Source organism: Pseudophryne corroboree, chromosome 2, assembly GCF_028390025.1.
Source record: "Pseudophryne corroboree isolate aPseCor3 chromosome 2, aPseCor3.hap2, whole genome shotgun sequence".
Taxonomy (NCBI): domain Eukaryota; kingdom Metazoa; phylum Chordata; class Amphibia; order Anura; family Myobatrachidae; genus Pseudophryne; species Pseudophryne corroboree.
In genome coordinates, this window is record NC_086445.1 from 921191578 (window position 1) to 921211261 (window position 19684).

Below are 19684 nucleotides of genomic sequence, written 5' to 3' on the forward strand. Positions count from 1 at the left end.
ATGCAGAGTGGTCTTTTCATCAGCCGCGGCCTCCGCTGTGCCCGCGTGGTTAAATGTGCATCTATCAGCCTGGCGTCTCCTGTCTCCAGTGGCCGGCGCCGCCATTACTGTTTCCCAGACCACATGGATTACAAACCAAACTTCCCTCCAAGTGTCTGCATGGGCGCAGCCATCTTGGATTCTGTCATCTGATCATTTCCACCAATCTGCTGTCTGTGTTGTTGATTTGCATAATTGCCTAGCCAACCCCTTCCTTGCTGCAGGTATAAGTAAGCTGTACCTGAGCAAGGAAGACGTCAGTGCTTTGGTTGTCAAACCTAGTTCCTGTTTGTCTCTCTTCTATGATTGTCTTCCAGGTTCCAGCTCCTGTCTCAAGACTTCCACCATAGAGACCCGCACCAGCATTCCACCTGCGGTGTAGCCTGACTCTCCAATCCATTGTGGATTCATCTGTTTCCAGCTACAACACTACCTGCTTCCAGCCTCAGCTTCCAGCAGAGTACAGCTTCCCTTAAAGGGCCGGTGTCCTTTCTACACTTTACCACTCTCCACCGGAATTATTATTTCTCCGCTCTCAAGTTCTACATTTCAGTTCACATTTCATCGCTCCCAAAGTTCATTTATTATTTAACTGGTTCCAGCCAGTATCCACTCCGTGCTAACAACAGTCTGGTTCCAGCCAGTATCCACAGCAGCTGTTTTACCTTCAGCAACCCAGCTCTTCCTGGAACACCAGCTGGTACAATCCTGGGTTATCTCCATTGCTACAGCCGGGCCTGGTAAGGACTTTCCATCTAGAAGATCATAAGAACTATCTCACACTACCAGTGCCCTGTGGCTCCTGCCATGCTGTAGTACTCAGGAACTGTATTTATTCTTTGCTGACTTTTACGTTTTCTTTTATTGCTGCTGTGATGCGGAGTTGTCATAATAAACATCATTGACTTTTATCTAAGTTGTCGTGGTCACGCCTTCGGGCAGTTATTATTCATGTTACTTACATGTCCAGGGGTCTGATACAACCTCCCAGGTTCCGGTACATCTCAGCCCCTACAACTGAGGCTGCCTCCCGTCAGCTCAGGCCCTCAGTTGTGACAGGGACATCATGTCTCGCTCCATCCACCAACGCGACGTTGCACCACAGACTGTCCAGGAGTTGGCGGATGCTTTAGTCCAGGTCTGGGAGGAGATCCCTCAGGAGACCATCCGCCACCTCATCAGGAGCATGCCCAGGCGTTGTAGGGAGGTCACACAGGCACGTGGACGCCACTCACACTACTGAGCCTCATTTTGTTTTAAGGACATTACATCAAAGTTGGATCAGCCTGTAGTGTGTTTTTCCACTTTAATTTTGAGTGTGACTCCAAATCTAGACCTCCATGGGTTAATAAATATGATTTCCATTGATAATTTTTGTGTGCTTTTGTTGTCAGCACATTCAAATATGTAGAGAACAAAGTATTTAATAAGAATTTTTCATTCATTCAGATCTAGGATGTGTTATTTTAGTGTTCCCTTTATTTTTTTTGAGCAGTGTGTATATATATATATATATATATATATATATATATATAAAAATATAAATATAAATCACAAATGGAAAATAGGCGCCTCCTAGTGTATCAATGGTAATTCGGTACCCTCCACCAATTTACAACACCCTTATAAACGGGAGGTGTACCGTGCAAGGTGGAATTCAGCCACCTATAGACCCAGCGTTTACTGTATCATGAATCAATGTGCCCACTGTGTGTTCCAGCGTCACTGTGGAATTTTTCGGAAATCCCTCATATGTGTTCCACAATACATAAGAGAGAGACCAAAAAGCAACCAATAGTGTGATATAGTTTGTAACACATTTATTAAACAAAAAATATGGTCCACAGGTATAACGTTGCTCATACAATATAAAACCTTAAAACAGCTTATCTCTAGTGTGAATTCTCCAAACACACTGTACATCTCACTCAACCGTTTATAAGGGTGTTGTAAATTGGTGGGGGTACCGAATTACCATTGATAATACACTAGAAGGCGCCTATTTTCCATTTGTGATGTCAGACTATTAGGTCTGTTGGAACAGCAAGACCATTGGGAAAAAGGGCAGCCACCCCGACGAAAGAATAAGGACGGACACAATGGGGGAGTGTATCTAAAGTTTGATATGACCATTTGCTTTACATTCAGGGGTTAGGTTTAGCGCCTGCTGTTACCTTATCACTATATATATATATATATATATATATATATACACACATATATATACACATATACACACACACATATATATATATATATATAGAACACAATACATATATATTTATACACATATACATAGAAACATAGAATTTGACGGCAGATAAGAACCACTTGGCCCATCTAGTCTGCCCTTTTTTTTTTATCCTTTAGGCAATCTCAACCCTTTTTGAGCCTTAATTCTTTGTAAGGATATTCATATGCCTATCCCAAGCATGTTTAAATTGCACTACAGTCTTAGCCTCTACCACCTCTGATGGGAGGCTACTCCACTTATCCACTACCCTTTCTGTGAAGTAATTTTTCCTTAAATTTCCCCTGAACCTCCCCCCCCCCTCCAGTCTCAGTGTATGTCCTCGAGTTCTAATACTTCTCTTCCTTTGAAGAATGTTTCCCTCCTGAACTTTGTTAAAACCCTTGATATATTTGAAAGTTTCTATCATGTTCCCCTTTTCCCTTCTCTCCTCCAAACTATACATGCTAAGATCTTTTAGCCTTTCCGGGTAAGTTTTGTGATGTAGGCCATGCACCATTTTAGTTGCCCTTCTTTGTACACTCTCTAATGTAATTATATGCAACCAGGTTCTTATCCATTTAACTGTTTTATAATCCACCCCACGCTTTCAAGTTTATTTAGCAGCCTGCGATGTGGGACAGTGTCAAATGCCTTACTAAAGTCTAGATATGCTACATCTACAGCTCCCCCTTGATCTATTATTTTCATCACAGAGTCAAAAAAGTCAATAAGATTTGTTTGGCATGATCTCCCACCAGTAAATCCATGCTGTTTTGGATCCTGTAAGTTGTTTGATTTAAGATATTCTACAACACTTTCTTTTAATAGTATTTCCATTACTTTCCCTACTACTGATGTAAGGCTTACTGGTCTGTAGTTACTTGCTTCTTCCTTGCTTCCACTTTTGTGCAGTGGAACTACATTTGCTCTTTTCCAGTCCTCTGGAATAGCACCTGTATTTAGTGACTGGTTAAATAATTCTGTTAAAGGTGTAACCAGCACATCTTTTAGCTCTTTGAGTATCCTTGGGTGTATTCCATCTGGTCCCATTGATTTATCCACTTTTAATTTTGAAAGTTCTGCTAGGACTTTCTCCTCTGTTAATGTACTTTCATCTACTTTATTTTTATGAATGTCCTTGCAACTTAACTGTGGCAAACATGTATTTATATTCTTTCTCCCCCCTACACTACACGGTCTGTGTCACCCTCTTTCTCTCCTCCCACACACTCCACAGTCTGTCTCTCCCCAATGACTCCATGCTGCATTCCCAGCTCCCCCACCCCATCCTAAAGCTCTGTATCCCTTCACCAAGCCACTCTTACCCCGGGGAGAGACTCACCTGCACTGCACTCCCCAGTACCACAACCCGAACACCGAACAGCAGACCCCACTAGAAGAGACAGACGCACGGCATGGGAATCATGGCCAGCTGCAATTTCCCATAATTGCATGCAAAAGATCTGGACATGGAAAAACAGGCACACACTTGCGCCGCACAGTCACTGTGTGTGAGAGGCTCCTGTCACTCTGAGGCCACGCCCACACTACCTACAGCTCGCTGCCCTATTTGGATAAGACTGCTCACATCCCTGCCGGGAACTAAGCTGTGTATCCTTGGGGCCCGGTACAGGTGTCCCCAATGACGACCCCCCCACCCCCCCTGTTGCCGGCCCTCATACCAAATCATACACTGAGAAAGAACAGACAGATTATTATCAGGAGGGAGACTGCTCTTTCGGTTTCTCCCCAACAAATGTTGCCAAGCCACATTATTCATAAATGCTTAATATAAAAACAAAATGTAGCACAAACATCATAATGGGGAAGAATTTTGATCATGGACTGACTGTTGGTGCCAGATGAAATTGAGTATTTCAGAAGCTGCTGATCTCTTGGGATTTTCATGCACAGAAGTCTGTAGAGATACAGAGAATAGTATGCAAACATCCAGAAGGAGCAGTTCTGGGAGCGAAAATGCCTCGTTAATGAGAGAGGTCAGAGGAGAACGGACAGACTGGTGCAAGCTGACAGGAAGGAGTTAATAACCCAAATAAGCATGCGTTAAACAGTAACAGAAGAGAGTCTCTGAATGCACAGAATAGGATCTCCAGCCCGGCGTCGGACAGGTAAGCCGCAGCTGGGGGGGTAGGTTTTGGATGTGGGGGAAGGGTTAGGCTGCGCCCTGAGTGGGTTAGGTTTAGGCTGCGGGGAGGGGGGTTAGGTTTAGGTACCACCGGGGATGTTAGGCTGCGGGGGGTGGGTGGGTGGAGTTTTAAACATCAGAAAGGGAGGGTTAGGGGCCCAGGGAAGAGGGGGGGGGGGAAGGGGCGAGGTAAGTATACTTATCTTCCCCTGTCGGGATTCTAACTATCGGGATGCCACGGTCGGTATTCTGAATGCCAGCATCCTGACCGCCGGCATATTATACCTAACCCGTTCCACTCCTGTCTTTAGTAAGCACAGATTCAATGAAACAGCTGCGTCATGCAAATTGCAGATTTTGGCATAAGCAGCAATAATCCATTGATCCACTCTCCCTTGTCTTCGGTTCAGGCTGCTAAGCTCTTTGGAGCTTGATGAATTCAGAAGTATCATAGACTCTATAGACTTCTACGAGAGCTGTTGTGAAGTTGAACATAGAGAATAACCGCTAATAACAACAGATTTGGAGGATTTTATGCAAAATTGCTTAAATATATATACCCCTTAGACCAGTGTTTCCCAACCTCGGTCCTCAAGGCACACTAACAGTCCTGGTTTTAGTGATATCCAGGCTTGAACATAGGTGACTTAATTAGTACCTCAGTTATTTTGATTTAACCACCTGTGCTGAAGCCTGGATATCACTAAAACCTGCACTGTTGGTGTGCCTTGAGGACCGCGGTTGGGAATGACTGCCTTAGACCCTCCATGAGTTTAGCTGTTGGGGTCGTGTTTAATAAAAGCTATGGTTAGGTGTGTAGTCCAGTAAAGAGCAGTGTCTTGTATCAACTGTGTGTACAATGCGGAATATTTTCACCTGGTTGAAGAGTTCAGTTTGTCACAAGTAATGAGTAATGCATGTGCTACTGTAACAGGACAATGGGCAGGCTTTAGTATAGCTTTCCTAGACCCAAGCAGGGCAGTGAGCAGTCTTCCTTGTCAACAGCAAGCCATATAAGGATACTAGCCAAAACTTCCAGTTCTGCAGGGTCCTGCTCTGTACGTAGCTCTGGAACATTTGCCGCATGTGCTGGAAGCGCTGGTGCGTTATGGGCACCCCGGAGGCTGGAAGCTGTTGCTGGCACAGGCTGTGGGGAAAAGATACAGTATCATTCAGATGGGTACACATCTCCTCTGTCAGGACTGAAGTACATCTGGCGGGCACATTAAGCTGCCGTTACCTATCAGTCATTAAACCATTCTTAGTTCTAGGTAGGTTTGGGTTGGGTTCTCTTTGTTGTAATGATCAATGGTTTATAACATGTCTAACCTAGAATTGATGAAATGGTAAGCTTTCAAAACTGGGCACACACCCTTTAATGGGCGAAAAAACTCAGACTTTCACCAGTTTTACCGATGTGATTTATGAACAAGTTTTAAACAATTCTGGTTTTGTGTAATAGAACTGGACAGTGATCTCATGGGATTGGTATGAGAGTTTGACAAAATGAACTGGGTCACCCTGAGGTCGACTTTAAGAATGCGATTTAAACATTTAACAGTGTCGGCATTACAACTTCAAACATGCAGATGTATTAAGCCTGGAGACCGCATAAGGAAGTGATAAACCAGTGATAAGTGCAAGGTGATAAACGCACCAGCCAATCAGCTCCTAACTGTTAATTTACATCTTGGAGCTGATTGGCTGATGCATTTATCATGTTGTACTTATCACTGGTTTATCACTTCCTTATGCCTTCTCCAGGTTAATACATCTGCCCGATCATCAACTGCGGGGCAGATTTATTAAGCCTGGTGAAGTGATAAAGTGGAAGGTGATAACGCACCAGCCAGTCAGCTCCTAACTGTCATTTTTCAAACCGAGCCTGTAACATGTCAGTTAGGAGCTGATTGGCTGGTGCTTTATCACCTTCCACTTTATCACTTCACCAGGCTTGATAAATCTGCCCCTGTGTTTGAAGTTGTAAAGCCGACCCTGGTAAAATGCTTTTCTTCTCATTATTAACAGGATAGCATTACATCCGCATACAGATGAAACTGAAATCCGAAACAGCTGATTAGTTTTCCAAGACAAGTGGTATGGAAAGAGAAAAGCAGAAGACCTAAGTCCTTAAAATAAAATAAAAAATGCTTAAAAACTTAAATTAATTAGATGGAATTAAATAAAATTATTTATTTTATTATACATATTTGAATATTTATTTTAAATAGGCCAAAAAAATCAGGTTCATGTTTGTCAATCTGTGTAACTTTATTGAATGGTAAATGAATGATTGTATGCTGCTTACCTGATGCTGTCACTGAGCTCCTGTACTTGCCGGCGCAGGTGTTGCGATTCTTCCTGCAGCTGGGTCCTCTCCTGTTGCAGTTTACAGATATATGCTGCTGTTTTCTGTAAAGTGGTGGCCTTGCTGAGCTGAGGAAATCAGGTTTCTGTCACTAGTCATCGCTTACTTAGGAACTAGGTCTTTTCTTTACTGCTACCTCTCTGTTTATCCATTTTTTGCCAATAACGTTTTTATTCCCCTACTGGCATTCATATCCCATAATCCCAAACAACTGACTCTCCTGTACAGGGAACTGTAAAATTCTACAATGTGGCACATTGCAGCTTGGTAGAGCATTGAGCAGCCAATACACGTCATTTGCCACAGAAGCTTCATGTAGCGAGGACTGCAATTTACAAAGAGTATTTTTATGCTGGTGAAACTATACAGCAATCATCCTCAACTTAATGGCATACGCTAATGCTGTTTGCCACTTCTGCTTCAGTGGTGACCAACATAGGTTCTAGTATTGATGCCGGTTATTTAAATATGTCTGCACCTAAACTTCTCATTAACATTTTTCCCACCATAACTGGGGCTCAACTAATTCACAGACATAAACCAAGCTTTTTTTTATATTTATTAATTAATCCACAACTAAATTTGTCAAGTAGCCAAACATCTAGTGCAGTGCTTCTAATATACAGTCCTCGGGGCACACACTCACTGAATGCATGTCTTCCAGGTCTCCTCACAGAATCACAAGTGTAATAATTAGCTCCACCTGTATTTTAAAATGTGTCAGTCAGTAATGAATACACCTGTGCTCCAGCAAGGAGATATGGAAACCATGTACTGTTAGTGTGTCACAAGGATGCATGGTATGCGTCAGGGTAACCTATTTGCATACCTCCCAACATGGGGGATCATTCAGAGTTGATCGCTCGCTGACGATTTTCGCAGCGCAGTGATCAGGTGAAAAAACTGCATTTCTGGGCATGCGTATGCCCCACAATGCGCACGCTCGACGTACGGGTACAAAGCCCTTTGTGTTTGTACTCAGGTTCTAGCAAAGTTTTCCTTCGCGCTGACGGCCGCAAAAAGATTGACAGGAAGGGGGCGTTACTGGGTGTCAACTGACTGTTTTCAGGGAGTGTTTGCAAAAACGCAGGCGTGTCTGAAAAAGCGCAGGCGCGGCTGGGCGGGTGTATGACGTCAAATCCGGACACGAATAGGCTGAAGTGATCGCAAGCGCTGAATAGGTTCAGAGCTACTCAGAAACTGCACAAACTGTTTTTGCAGAGCTCGGCTGCACATGCGTTCGCACTTCTGCTAAGCTAAAATACACTCCCCAGTGGGCGGCGGCATAGCGTTTGCATGGCTGCTAAAACTAGCTAGCAAGCGATCAACTCGGAATGACCCCCATGACCCTCTTTAGGAGGGACAGAATGCTCTGCTCCTGGACTTCAATCTTAATTTATGATTGCCATCACCTGTGCTGAAACACCTTTCTTATCCATTAACCTGTTCAAGACAGGTGCAGGCAATCATAAATTAAGAGAGAAGTCACAATTGGTGACTTCATACAGGCCCATTACGTTATTAAACACCGACATAAAACTATTTACTAAAATTTTGGCAGATCGGCTACAGACGATCCTCCCCCACACTTTAACTAATCACCAGCTTGGCTTTGTTCGCAATACACATTCGGTTAAGGGAATTCGTGCTGCTATTGCTGCAGTCTTAGCCTCTGCTCAATCGCCCCAGTCCAAGAATATACTCCTCAGTTTGGACACTACTAAGCCCTTCGATACGGTACTTTGGCCCCATCTATTCAAGGTCTTAGAACGTAGACTATTCCACCAAGACTTTATTAATATTATTCGTTATTTATACGATTCTCCTTCCACTACCCTCTTACTTAATGGCTATACCAGTGATCCGGTGGTCATGCATCGTGGCACATGGCAGGGCTGCCCTTTGTCTCCCCTGTTGTTCAATTTGGACATAGATCCCCTCCATCGTTTATTATTAGCTGACACTCAGTTTTATGGAATTCAAATAGGTCGCAGGGAACTAAAGCTTACAGCATTTGCTTGATGATCTACTGCTTTATGTCTCGGACCCGGAGACTTCCTTGACTCATATATTTAATTTATTACAGGCGTATGGACATGTTTCTGGTTTCAACGTTAACTGGGCAAAGTCGGTGGCACTAAGATTGGGGGGTGGTTCGTTTTTGAGGGACGGGGTGAGGGGCTTACCACTACAATGGAGTTCAGATCAATTGATCTATCTGGAGATTCGGATATCGAGAAAGCCGGAGCGACTATATACCCTAAAATTTACCTCGGCTATCCAAAAAATTGAAGCAGAACTTGACACCTGGAAATCTATGCCTTTATCATATATGGGGAGAGCTAGCTTGATTAAGATGATATCATTCCCCCGTCTGATGTACTTTATTCAAGCCATGCCACATGTGCTCCTACCTAAAGATGTTCAACGTATCAATTTCCTTTTTAGACGATTTGTTTGGCGGGGAGGGAAACCACGTATAGCGTTGATTAAGCTGCAGCAGACCACAGGGAATGGGGGAATTAATTTTCCTAATGTTCTTTGGTACTCCCAAGCCGCTCAACTACGGTACTTACATGACTGGTTGCACAATGACAACAACTACACGAACACTGACTTAGATAGGGAATTTTTGCAAGGGGGGGATCTAGTCACCTTTCTACATCTACATGCTCAGGAGGTGTCCGAGGAGTTGAGGAGAAACCCACTATTGTGGACCATTAAAAAGTTGTGGACGGATATACGAAATAAACACAATCTTAATGCCCACAAATCATTATACCTTCCGTTCATAGCTACTCCGGACTTTCAGGCGGGTCGGGCACACTATCCGTTTAATATCTGGCGGGTGGGGGGTGTTTCCAAGATCTGTCATCTAGTAGATATGCGGGGCTCGAGGCCGCTCACATTCCAGGAGGCCACCACTAGATATCCAGTTTTGCTGGCCTATCCTGTGGCCTTTCTTTTAGCTCAACACTATGTTTCAGCTACTATCAGATGTTTCTCACCTATGGATTGGAACAAGGAGGTATCAGGTCTTGGAGGGACTGTCTCTCCGGGATTGAGACAACTGACTTACTTGCGGCCCATGTAAAGGCTTGTAAATTATTTCCCTCTTCTAGGTATACAGAAATGTCTCTTAATATTTTGCACAGGACTTATTTATCGCCGCATAGAAGGTGCCTGATAGGACTAGCTGATACACATACATGTTGGAAATGTGGCGCTCCCCAGGCGGACCTATATCACCGCCTGTGGACCTGCCCTATGATTAGACAGTTCTGGATAAGTATAAGAAATTACTTGACGGCTAACCTGGTGAACTATTGGAGATTGTATCCGGAATGGGCGCTTTTCTGTATTTTCTCACCGGGCCAACGTCTCTCTCGGGGTAGTAGAAAGCTGCTGCTGGCAGTTAGTATAGCGGCCAGGAAGGCTATTCTGCAAGTATGGATCGCTAGAGATCCACCTACACTATCATTATTTAAGGCCAAATTATTTTATCTTTTTAGGATGGAGTGGATAGGAATTTTGCTGGAAAAAGATACTAAGGTACAGAGATTTTTTCGAGGTGTGGGAGAGCTATATAACGACCTTGTCGACAACGGTTAGGGTGCAGCTCCATAACTCTTTGTCTAATACAGAATAGTTTCTAACTAGAACAGTTGCGGGGGATCCGCCGATTGTGCTTTAGAACTGATTTCATTCCGGGCTCTATGGACGGATGGAGGAGGAGATGGCGTACGGACACGGGTGTTTTTTTTTTTGTCATCTAGACCTGTATGTGTCTGGGTCAGCTGAATGGACTAGATTTTAGATCAATGGATATTGATGCCCTCAGAGACATGCTTCATGCAAACGTGACATTATTGTTTTTACTGTAATTGATATGTCTCTTGACTAAAGACTCAACTGTATTCTTATCTGTTCCCTTCTCGCATTTACGCTTCTAACATAGGTTTGACCTATTGTGACTGTTTATGTATGTAACACATATATTGCTTCAATAAAAATATGTTGAAAAAAAAAATTAAGAGAGAAGTCCAGAAGCAGAGCATTGTGGCCCTCCTGTAGGGGGTCATGTTGGGAGGTATGTATTTGGACGCATCATCCTGCACAATGTGCTGCTGTGAGACCAATGTGTGATACCTTGTTGGTGTGCTGTCCATGTAGAGTTGTCACCAGACTGTGCAGGGTGTCAAATCCCAATTTAATGTTACAACGTCGCTTCTGTTCGGCTGAGATGTGTGTTATACGGCGGCTCTCCACCTGAAGAGATATGCAGATGTTATGCACAGGTGTGATATAGAGGAAAGGTATAATTTTTACGCTATCCCTTTAAACTGGGACACTTATGATGAATTACACAGGTTCTGTGGCTGGCGGACATCACGCCTGAATTTCATCTGGTCTTAATCAGCCACAGAACCTGTATAATTCATGTGAATCCCAGTTTAAATGGATAGTATTAATTTTAAATGAATGGACTTAAATGTACAAACCACATTTACTTCTTGAAAACAAAATTGTGATATAAATGTGTTCATCTATCACTTTTACTTCTTACTACAATTCCTTAGGCATTGTTATACGGCTCTCTGTGTGGACTCTCCTGTGAGAGGAATATTCTGTGAGACTAATCTCATGATCATTCAGAAAGAAAAGTGTCAGACTGGGCATACATTGTTAAAGGCCCTACAGACACTGCGAGTCGGCGCCGAGCTGCCCGACCGCCGATACGGCAGACGGGCGACCCGGCGGCGGAAAGAGTGAAGTTTCTTCACTCCCCCCATCACCCGGCTCCATAGAAGTACAGGCAAATATGGACGAGATCGTCCATATTGGCCTGCATGCACAGCCGACGGAGCACCAGCGATGAACGAGCGCGGGGCCGCGCATCGTTCATCGCTGGTGACTCCACACTCAAAGATATGAACGTTATCTCGTTCAATAATGAACGAGATCGTTCATATCTTTGAAGATTGTCGGACAGTGTGTAGGGCCTATTAGATAGATGTCTGTCAGACCAACAGACATTTTATCTGACAACCTAAAACCCAACACTGTATGGCCACATGATACCTACGTTCCTCCCCTGGCAGGAGACATTTGCCCGTTCCTCCCCAGTGAAGGAACTGGGCGAATGTCAGGCGGGCAACTGCGGTAGTGGATACACTGCCAGATGTGGCTGACCGATGATCAGATCCGTCGGGCATGTAGGAGGGTTTTTTTATGCCGACCATCCGACCATCATTGCGAATATAGACTATGCAATTATTGGGCTGATCCACTGATAGCATTGGTCAACACTTTTTTAGAAGTTGAGCTGCATAACCCAATGGATCCAGCTCTAAATAATGCCCAAAATGTGTAAAAAATAATAAGCTTGTTACATTTCAGACCCAGTACAGTAGAAGTGTACGTGTTACACCACAGCCAGCTATATTCACCTTCCTACTGCTAGGTCTGCTCCAACAGCTGGCAGCCCGGGGAAATGGCACAGTCAGCGAGTCTTTACGATCATCACCTATAATGACAAATACCCAGAGACAAGTTAAAAAGAAAAACAGATGAATTTTGATCTTGATAAACCTCTATATAAAATATATACCCAGTTCACTAATTCTAAAATGGTGTAAAATGTGTTATAATCTCTACAGTAAAAAGTAAATGATAAGACTATTGTGGCTGAACGTTACCGCATTTATTGCTTGCACTCACTTTATTAAAACAAATAAGGATTAGATTTCTGCATAATTGCAATTAGTAACAGAAATACAGTAACATCTCCTGGATAACACTGTTAAAAAAAAAAAAGTTTTACTTGTCTCCTGTCAGTGGATGTATCAATTCTCTATAAACTAGTGGCATCACTGAAGTTTGAGGTAAACAGACGGAAATTCAATTTGTTTTTCCATGCAGCTGCCACTAGAATGACGTCTGACGGAGCAATTCAATTGTTGCTCTGTTTGGGTGCAAACAGCCGCAGAGGAACACATTTATGCTTACCGACTCACAAGGAAGCAAGCTGAAATGTGCAATAAGTCAGCAACTTAGGCGCCCAAAGTAGTACTTTAGCTGGGTTTAGCCGATTTGTGGGCGCACACATGGAGGGGACAATTGAATTGCTCTGATTTTCAACCATTACGTTTGGGCACTCCCAAAACAACTGAATTCCCAGCACATAGTGTTTCATGCCTCAGTGATGTAATAAATTCCTTACATTCATACGCTGCATTCCTTTAGTTCTTCAGCCCACAAAATGATTGACTCTGATGTGAGTGTGTGACAACTGCACGTTAATAATGTTAGACTAGGACTTTCTGGTCAGGCGCTGCATTAGGGTAAAACATGTCTTTTGAACCCATACTCACCACAGCCTGATGTCGGCGACAGTCTCTCTGTTTTAGGAAGCAACGGAGGACTTTCCAAATTTGTGGCGCCGGAAGTGTTGTTTTCGTTTGGGGAACATAAGACAGGACTTAGGAATATTGCAGGGGGAGGGGAAGGAAAACCAAGGGTACTTCGTGTGGAGGATGAAGGAATGGGCGGAACAACAGGTACAGTGACGCCAGAAAAAGACATGCTGTCTGACCTGCCGGCTGTCTGAGGAGAAATGCAGACAACATTTATTAACATTTATTTATATACAGCACAACCATGTTCCTTTGGACTTTACAATGGTGATTAGGCATCACCTCTATGAAAGTATAAAATGGATGTGTGAAAAAGTAGTGTGGGCAAAGGTGGAACTTCTGTGGCTGGTTCTGCAGCTGGGGTTGGAGGATCTGTATCTGCTGCAACACTTTGACTACGGTCTGCCTTTGAGCAGTGCCATTAAAAGTGTGTATGTGCGTTGGGGGGGCCTGGGGCCTGTAGGAAGCGGATCTTCCAGCAGCCGCCACCTGAAGTAGAATTCCCCGGTGCCCCCTAGGATCAGGACAATTAAAATGTTGTACCACAAGACCGTTTGTATTACTGGCAAGTAATATTGTCAGGAAGTCTATGACATTTTTTGGATACCAACTGTGTTCTACAACAGACTTATAGAAAGGTCATATTTTGTGGTCATGCCTAGCAGTGTGGTGTGATCGCTAAATAAAGGTGCCCAAACACAAACATATCTAGCAGGACACAGAGGCCAGCAGAGATTAGCAGACTATGGAGAGATCCAGCAGAGATTAGCAGACTGAGGGGCCCATTTATCAACGATTTTTAGCTATTTAAAACTGGTTGCGTATGATAAATGGCGCTCCAGCCAATCAGATCCCGTCAGGTAAAAAATGACAGTTGGGAGCGGATTGGCTGGAGCACCATTTATCATACATAGGTATTTTCTAGCAGAAAAGCAACATGAAGAGGAGGAGGAGGGCATATGTGTTTTAAGCATAGAAATGTACCAGCTTTAAATGTATACTCTACCCAGATATATAGTTCTTTCCCATTAATATTCATAACCATCCACCGTTTGTAATGGTAATTGTTATCTTTATTTTTTTTCTTACTGAGAAATGCCTTTAATAGGTTTTTGTTTTTCTCAAAATCATTACGGAATGTAATTTAATACCATCTGAAAAATGGCCAACTAACCTTTGGACACCTCTACATTATATGAAGCATATCATAGTCCTCATAACATCCCCTGAAACAAGTCTTAGGGAAGATTTACAAAATCAACTCCTTGCATTTGCACAAATGACAGCTATATCAGATGTTCTTAAACGCGGTCCTCAATGGTCCAGGTTTTAGGTCTATCCATGGCTCAGCACAGATGGTTAAATCAAATTGACTGACGTACTAATTAAGTTGCCAGTGGCCAAGCATGGATAAATTTAATACCTAGACTGTTGGGGTGCCTTGATGACCGTGTTTGAGAACTTCTGCCTTATAGGTTAGTTAATTCCAAGGATAAAATGTTAATGAACCTCGTCTCCATGGCAATGCCCAGGTGCATTTCCCATTTAGTTATGCTGGGGATGGGAGACTGAAATGGTCTGGAGCTGAATAGCAGCATGATTTACTGATAATGGGGTATATTCAATTGCAGTCGAAAGCTGCCGTCTGTCGGAAAGATGACAGTTTTTGACTTTATTAGGTCAGAAGGGGCTCCGATCTAATCAATACACCCCAAAATTATCTGACAAGTCGGGAATTCCGACTTGTCGGAAAGCACATGGTTCGGCGGAATAGTCGCCGATCCGCGTGATTCTGTCGGAAATGGGGCCAAATCCGATAGGTTATGGCCCCCTTTCCGAGCATCTCAAGCCGACTTTTTTAGGGAGCTGAGAGGAGGAGACGGGGAGAGCAGTGGGGAGAGCAGCGGCTACAGCAGCGTAGCAGGAGGATGTGGCACTGCCGCCGCTCACGGCAGCATCCACCCGGCTCCAGCAAGCGAGGTCCCGTTTGCTGGAGCCAGGTGAACGCTGCCGTGGGGTCTGGCGGCGGTGCCACATCCTCCTGCTATGCTATGGCATTACGCTGCTGTAGCCGCTGCTCTCCCCCGTCTCCCCGCTGCTCTCCCCCGTCTCCCCACTGCTCTCCCCCGTCTCCCCACTGCTCTCCCTCGTATACCCTGTCTCCCCGCTGCTCTCCCCCGTCTCCCCACTGCTCTCCCCTGTCTCCCCACGGCTCTCCCCATCTCCTCCTCTCAGCTCCCTCTCCTCAATCTGACTTTTTTTAAAGTCGGATTGAGATGGTCATTGAATAAGCCTTGTCAGATCCATTCCAACAAATGCATGTCGGAATGGATCCACTTTAATTGAATATACCTATATATATAGCTGCCAGACGATGAGGGCATTTACAAGGTCAGACAACTCTTTACACCAAGCTGCACCTTACTACAATTAGGATTACACAGTGATCGTGCTTACCGTTGAATTAAGCCCATTTGGCCCACCAGACGGCATCTGTGCTGCAGAGTCTGGCTTAGCGGCTGAAAGTAAAATACAGAAGTCTCAGAAACAGACACAAGTGGGGTGATTTCTTGACGCAGGGATCAGTCAGATTAAGGGTAGGGCTTCTGCAAATGCTTGAATGAATGAATACTGCTTGAGTGATTAATACTGCTCTCACAAGTGGTGTGCTGGGTGGGGGGGGGAGTATGGTCACATAGATGCGCCTAACTCTGAAAACTGGTGGATGTCTGCATGGGACTTCCCATTGCAGGAAGTAGGCCCTTAATAAAGAAAACATCTTTGATGTGGAGGTAACACTTAAAGCAGAGACTTGCATATGTATACAAAGTTCTCAAATGATCATATCCCATTGCAAATTCCACTATAAAACCTTAGGCGAGGATAAAAATAAATAAATAACGAAATCTGTCCACAAAACTTCTGTGTGCTTCTTACCTGAAATGCGTGGCTGAATGACACAGGGGAGCGGGCGCGTTGCTTTGTCTGCAGAAGGCCTTCGGAGTTTGTTGGCTGAATTTTGTGCATGTACTTTGGGCATTGGAAAAACATGGGACATATCAATATTTGTTGAAGGTTCTGCATATAAAGGGTATACATCTGCATGGATGGAAGGAGATGACGATTGATTTAGGATAGTGGTATCTGTGGTCACAGAGGTATAGTGATGTTTGGGGCAGGTAACTGGTGGAAACAACATGTCCTGATCCTCTACTACAAGGTTAGAAGTAATACAATGTATGGACAAAGAACCAGCGGAAGGGAAACTGTCAGTGGTGTATCTATCACTAGGCTCGGGGTAGTGGGACAGTGGTTTGGTTTCTGTGCTGGATGGCATACACGGCACTACGGTTGTGCCATAGGCAGAAGAGAATCCGGAACTTGGAAAGCAGGAATCTGACCGGGAGACATAAGTGCTGTGGGGCTGGCAAAGAAAAAAAATGGAACTAATTAATTATAACTCAACTCAAATATAACCTGAACAATATGTAATTATAGTCAAGTGGAAAAAAAATTATTTGCAGGAAAGTCAAAGAGGGAAAGAGAAGTAAATAGAGGAAGGATGGAGAAAAATGTTTCAATTAGTATAAGAGGAAGTGGAAGGGTTAATATAGAAAGAAAAAGGCACCAAGCTCAAACAAAAAAATCAACAACCCAGAAATAATAAAAGCAGAGGAAGAAGTAAAGTAGAGTCATGTGATTAAATGAAAATATACTGTATCATCAAACATGTGCCAACCTGTGGGACTCGGTGGCACGCAATAGCAGATTGTGGATGGCTGTTAGTTCCCTCGCTAAAGGTGGAGTAACAATGGGATTCTTGGAAAGAAAGAGGAGATTGTGGAGAGGGAAGAGGCCGAGGACCACTGAAAAAATCTATGAAACAGAAAACACAAGTAAATAAATGGAACATGTATTTGCATGCAACACTCACTAAAATATTATTATAAACACTTTATTTATCCATCCCGTGGATCATGGCTACTCTGTAATGCTGCCTTTTGCAAACATGTTGGTGCTGCACCATGGTAGGAATGTTAGGATGATTTTGAAACATCCCACCATCAAATGCTTCAGCAGCTGTGAGAATGTAGCTGATAATGTCCACCAAACTCTATAAAGATCCACTCAACCAGACATAACCTTCTGTATGCCAATCACAAACAGCCATGTACTGTAACTGGCGGTACCAGCAAACTGGCTTGATCTGAGACGATCTTTTTGGACATACTAGTAAATCTTTAACAAGCTCACAGGTGATCCCCATATTAGCATAGGTTGATACTGGTTACACATAGTATCAAAAGGCCCCCATTTATCAAGCCTTGGGGAGTGATAAATTGCACAGTGTTAAAGTACCAACCTATCAGCTCCTAACTGCCATTTTACAGGCTGTGTTTGAAAATGACAGTTGGGAGCTGATTGGATGGTACTTTATCACGGTGCTATTTATCACTCTCCAAGGCTTGATAAATCTGGGCCTTAGTATAACCAGCTTAAAGGCTGTAAAAGTCCCATCCCCCCACAAGCATCTACTATGCGGATGTGCTAGATACTGTTTTGTTATTAGATATTTCAGATCAATTGAGGCTGCAAGAAGCATTTTTCTTTGAGCCTGTGGTACAGTATATAACAAAAAAAATAGGATTTTAATGACCTACCGGTAAATCCTTTTCTCGTAGTCCGTAGAGGATACTGGGGTCCATTTAGTACCATGGGATATAGACGGGTCCACTAGGAGCATGTGGGCACTTTAAGAATTTGATAGTGTGGGCTGGCTCCTCCCTCTATGCCCCTCCTACCAGACTAAGTCTAGGAAACTGTGCCCGAGGAGACGAACATACTTCGAGAGAAGTATAGATAAGGACAGTGGTGAGATTCCGAACCAGGACACACAACAATAGAAAAGACAAGCTAACCAAACTTAAAACAGGAACAGCAACAGCTGAACCAACATTACTTAATCAAGTAACAGTGCAGGAAGAACGAAGCACCGGGCGGGCACCCAGTATCCTCTATGGACTACAAGAAAAGGATTTACCGGTAGGTAATTAAAATCCTATTTTCTCTTACGTCCTAGCGGATACTGGGGTCCATTTAGTACCATGGGGATGTACCAAAGCTCCCAAACCGGGTGGGAGAGTGCTGAGGTTCCTGCAGAACTGATTGACCAAACTGAAGGTCCTCAGAGGCCAAAGTATCCAACTTGTAGAACTTTGCAAACGTGTTCGAACCTGACCAAGTAGCAGCTCGGCAGAGTTGTAAAGCCGCCCAGGAAGAACCCACCGTCCTAGTAGAGTGGGCCTGTACAGATTTTGGACGTGGCAAACTTGCCGTGGAGTAAGCATGCTGGATAGTAAGTCTGATCCAGCGTGCAATAGTCTGCTTTGAAGCAGGACACCCAATCTTATTGGGATCATAAAGAACAAACAGCGAGTCCGTCTTTCTGTGACGAGCTGTTCTTTTCACATACACCTTCAAAGCCCTCACAACATCCAAAGACTTTGAAGGAGCAGAGGTGTTGGTGACAACCGGAACTACAATAGGTTGGTTAATGTGAAACGCAGACACCACCTTAGGAAGAAATTGCTGACGAGTTCCGAGATCAGCTCTGTCCTCATGGAAAATTAAATAGGGACTTTTGTGAGACAAAGCCCCCAGCTCCGACACACGTCTTACTGAAGCCAAGGCCAACAGTGTGACGGTCTTCCACGTAAAATATTTTACGTCCACCTCCTCTAACGGCTCAAACCAGTCCGATTGGAGGAAATGCAGCACCACTTTGAGATCCCAAGGTGCCGTGGGAGGCACAAAGGGAGGTAGGATGTGCAGAATACCTTTCAAGAACGTCTGGACCTCAGGGAGAGAAGCCAATTGTTTCTGAAAGAAAATGGGCAAGGCTGAAATCTGGACTTTTATGGAGCCCAGACGTAGGCCCACATCCACTCCAGCTTATAGAAAACGCAGGAAACATCCTAGATGGAATTCCACTGCAGAAAATTTTCTGCTCTCACACCAAGAGACGTATTTCTTCCAAATACGATAGTAATGCTTAGACGTTACCCCCTTCCTGGCTTGGAACATAGGGGGTCATTTCGAGTTGATCGCTAGCTGCATTTGTTCGCAGCGCAGCGATCACAGTTCTGCGCATGCGTATGTGGCGCAATGCGCACGCGCAACGTATGGTCACAACGAATGATGCAGTTTTACACAGAGTCTAGCGATGCATTTCAGTCGCACTGGATGCCGCAGAGTGATTGACATGAAGTGGGTGTTTCTGGGTGGCAATTGACCATTTTCAGGGAGCGTTCGGAAAAATGCAGGTGTGCCAGGAAAAACGCAGGCGTGGCTGGGCGGGTGTGTGACGTCAAATCCGAAACTGAATAGTCTGAGTAGGTTTTAAACTACTCTGAAACAACACCAATTTTTTTGGCACGCGCTAAGCTAAAATACACTCTCAGTGGGCGGTGGCATAGCATTTG

At 44.0% G+C, this 19684-nt stretch overlaps 1 protein-coding gene across 2 annotated transcripts in view; it reads right to left on the reverse strand.

The window, feature by feature from the left end:
- The window catches only part of MLXIPL (MLX interacting protein like), a 298532-nt gene that overhangs the window by 20227 nt on the left and 258621 nt on the right, over positions 1 to 19684 (reverse strand). For both annotated transcript variants that reach the window (XM_063956160.1, XM_063956161.1), the window contains exons 8-15: positions 16942 to 17078; positions 16140 to 16626; positions 15660 to 15721; positions 13161 to 13392; positions 12237 to 12313; positions 10936 to 11055; positions 6727 to 6854; positions 5442 to 5565 (exon numbers count right to left, since the gene is read on the reverse strand). In XM_063956160.1, coding sequence (XP_063812230.1) covers positions 5442 to 5565; positions 6727 to 6854; positions 10936 to 11055; positions 12237 to 12313; positions 13161 to 13392; positions 15660 to 15721; positions 16140 to 16626; positions 16942 to 17078 — 1367 coding nt within the window. The remainder of the gene's footprint in view (positions 1 to 5441; positions 5566 to 6726; positions 6855 to 10935; positions 11056 to 12236; positions 12314 to 13160; positions 13393 to 15659; positions 15722 to 16139; positions 16627 to 16941; positions 17079 to 19684) is intronic.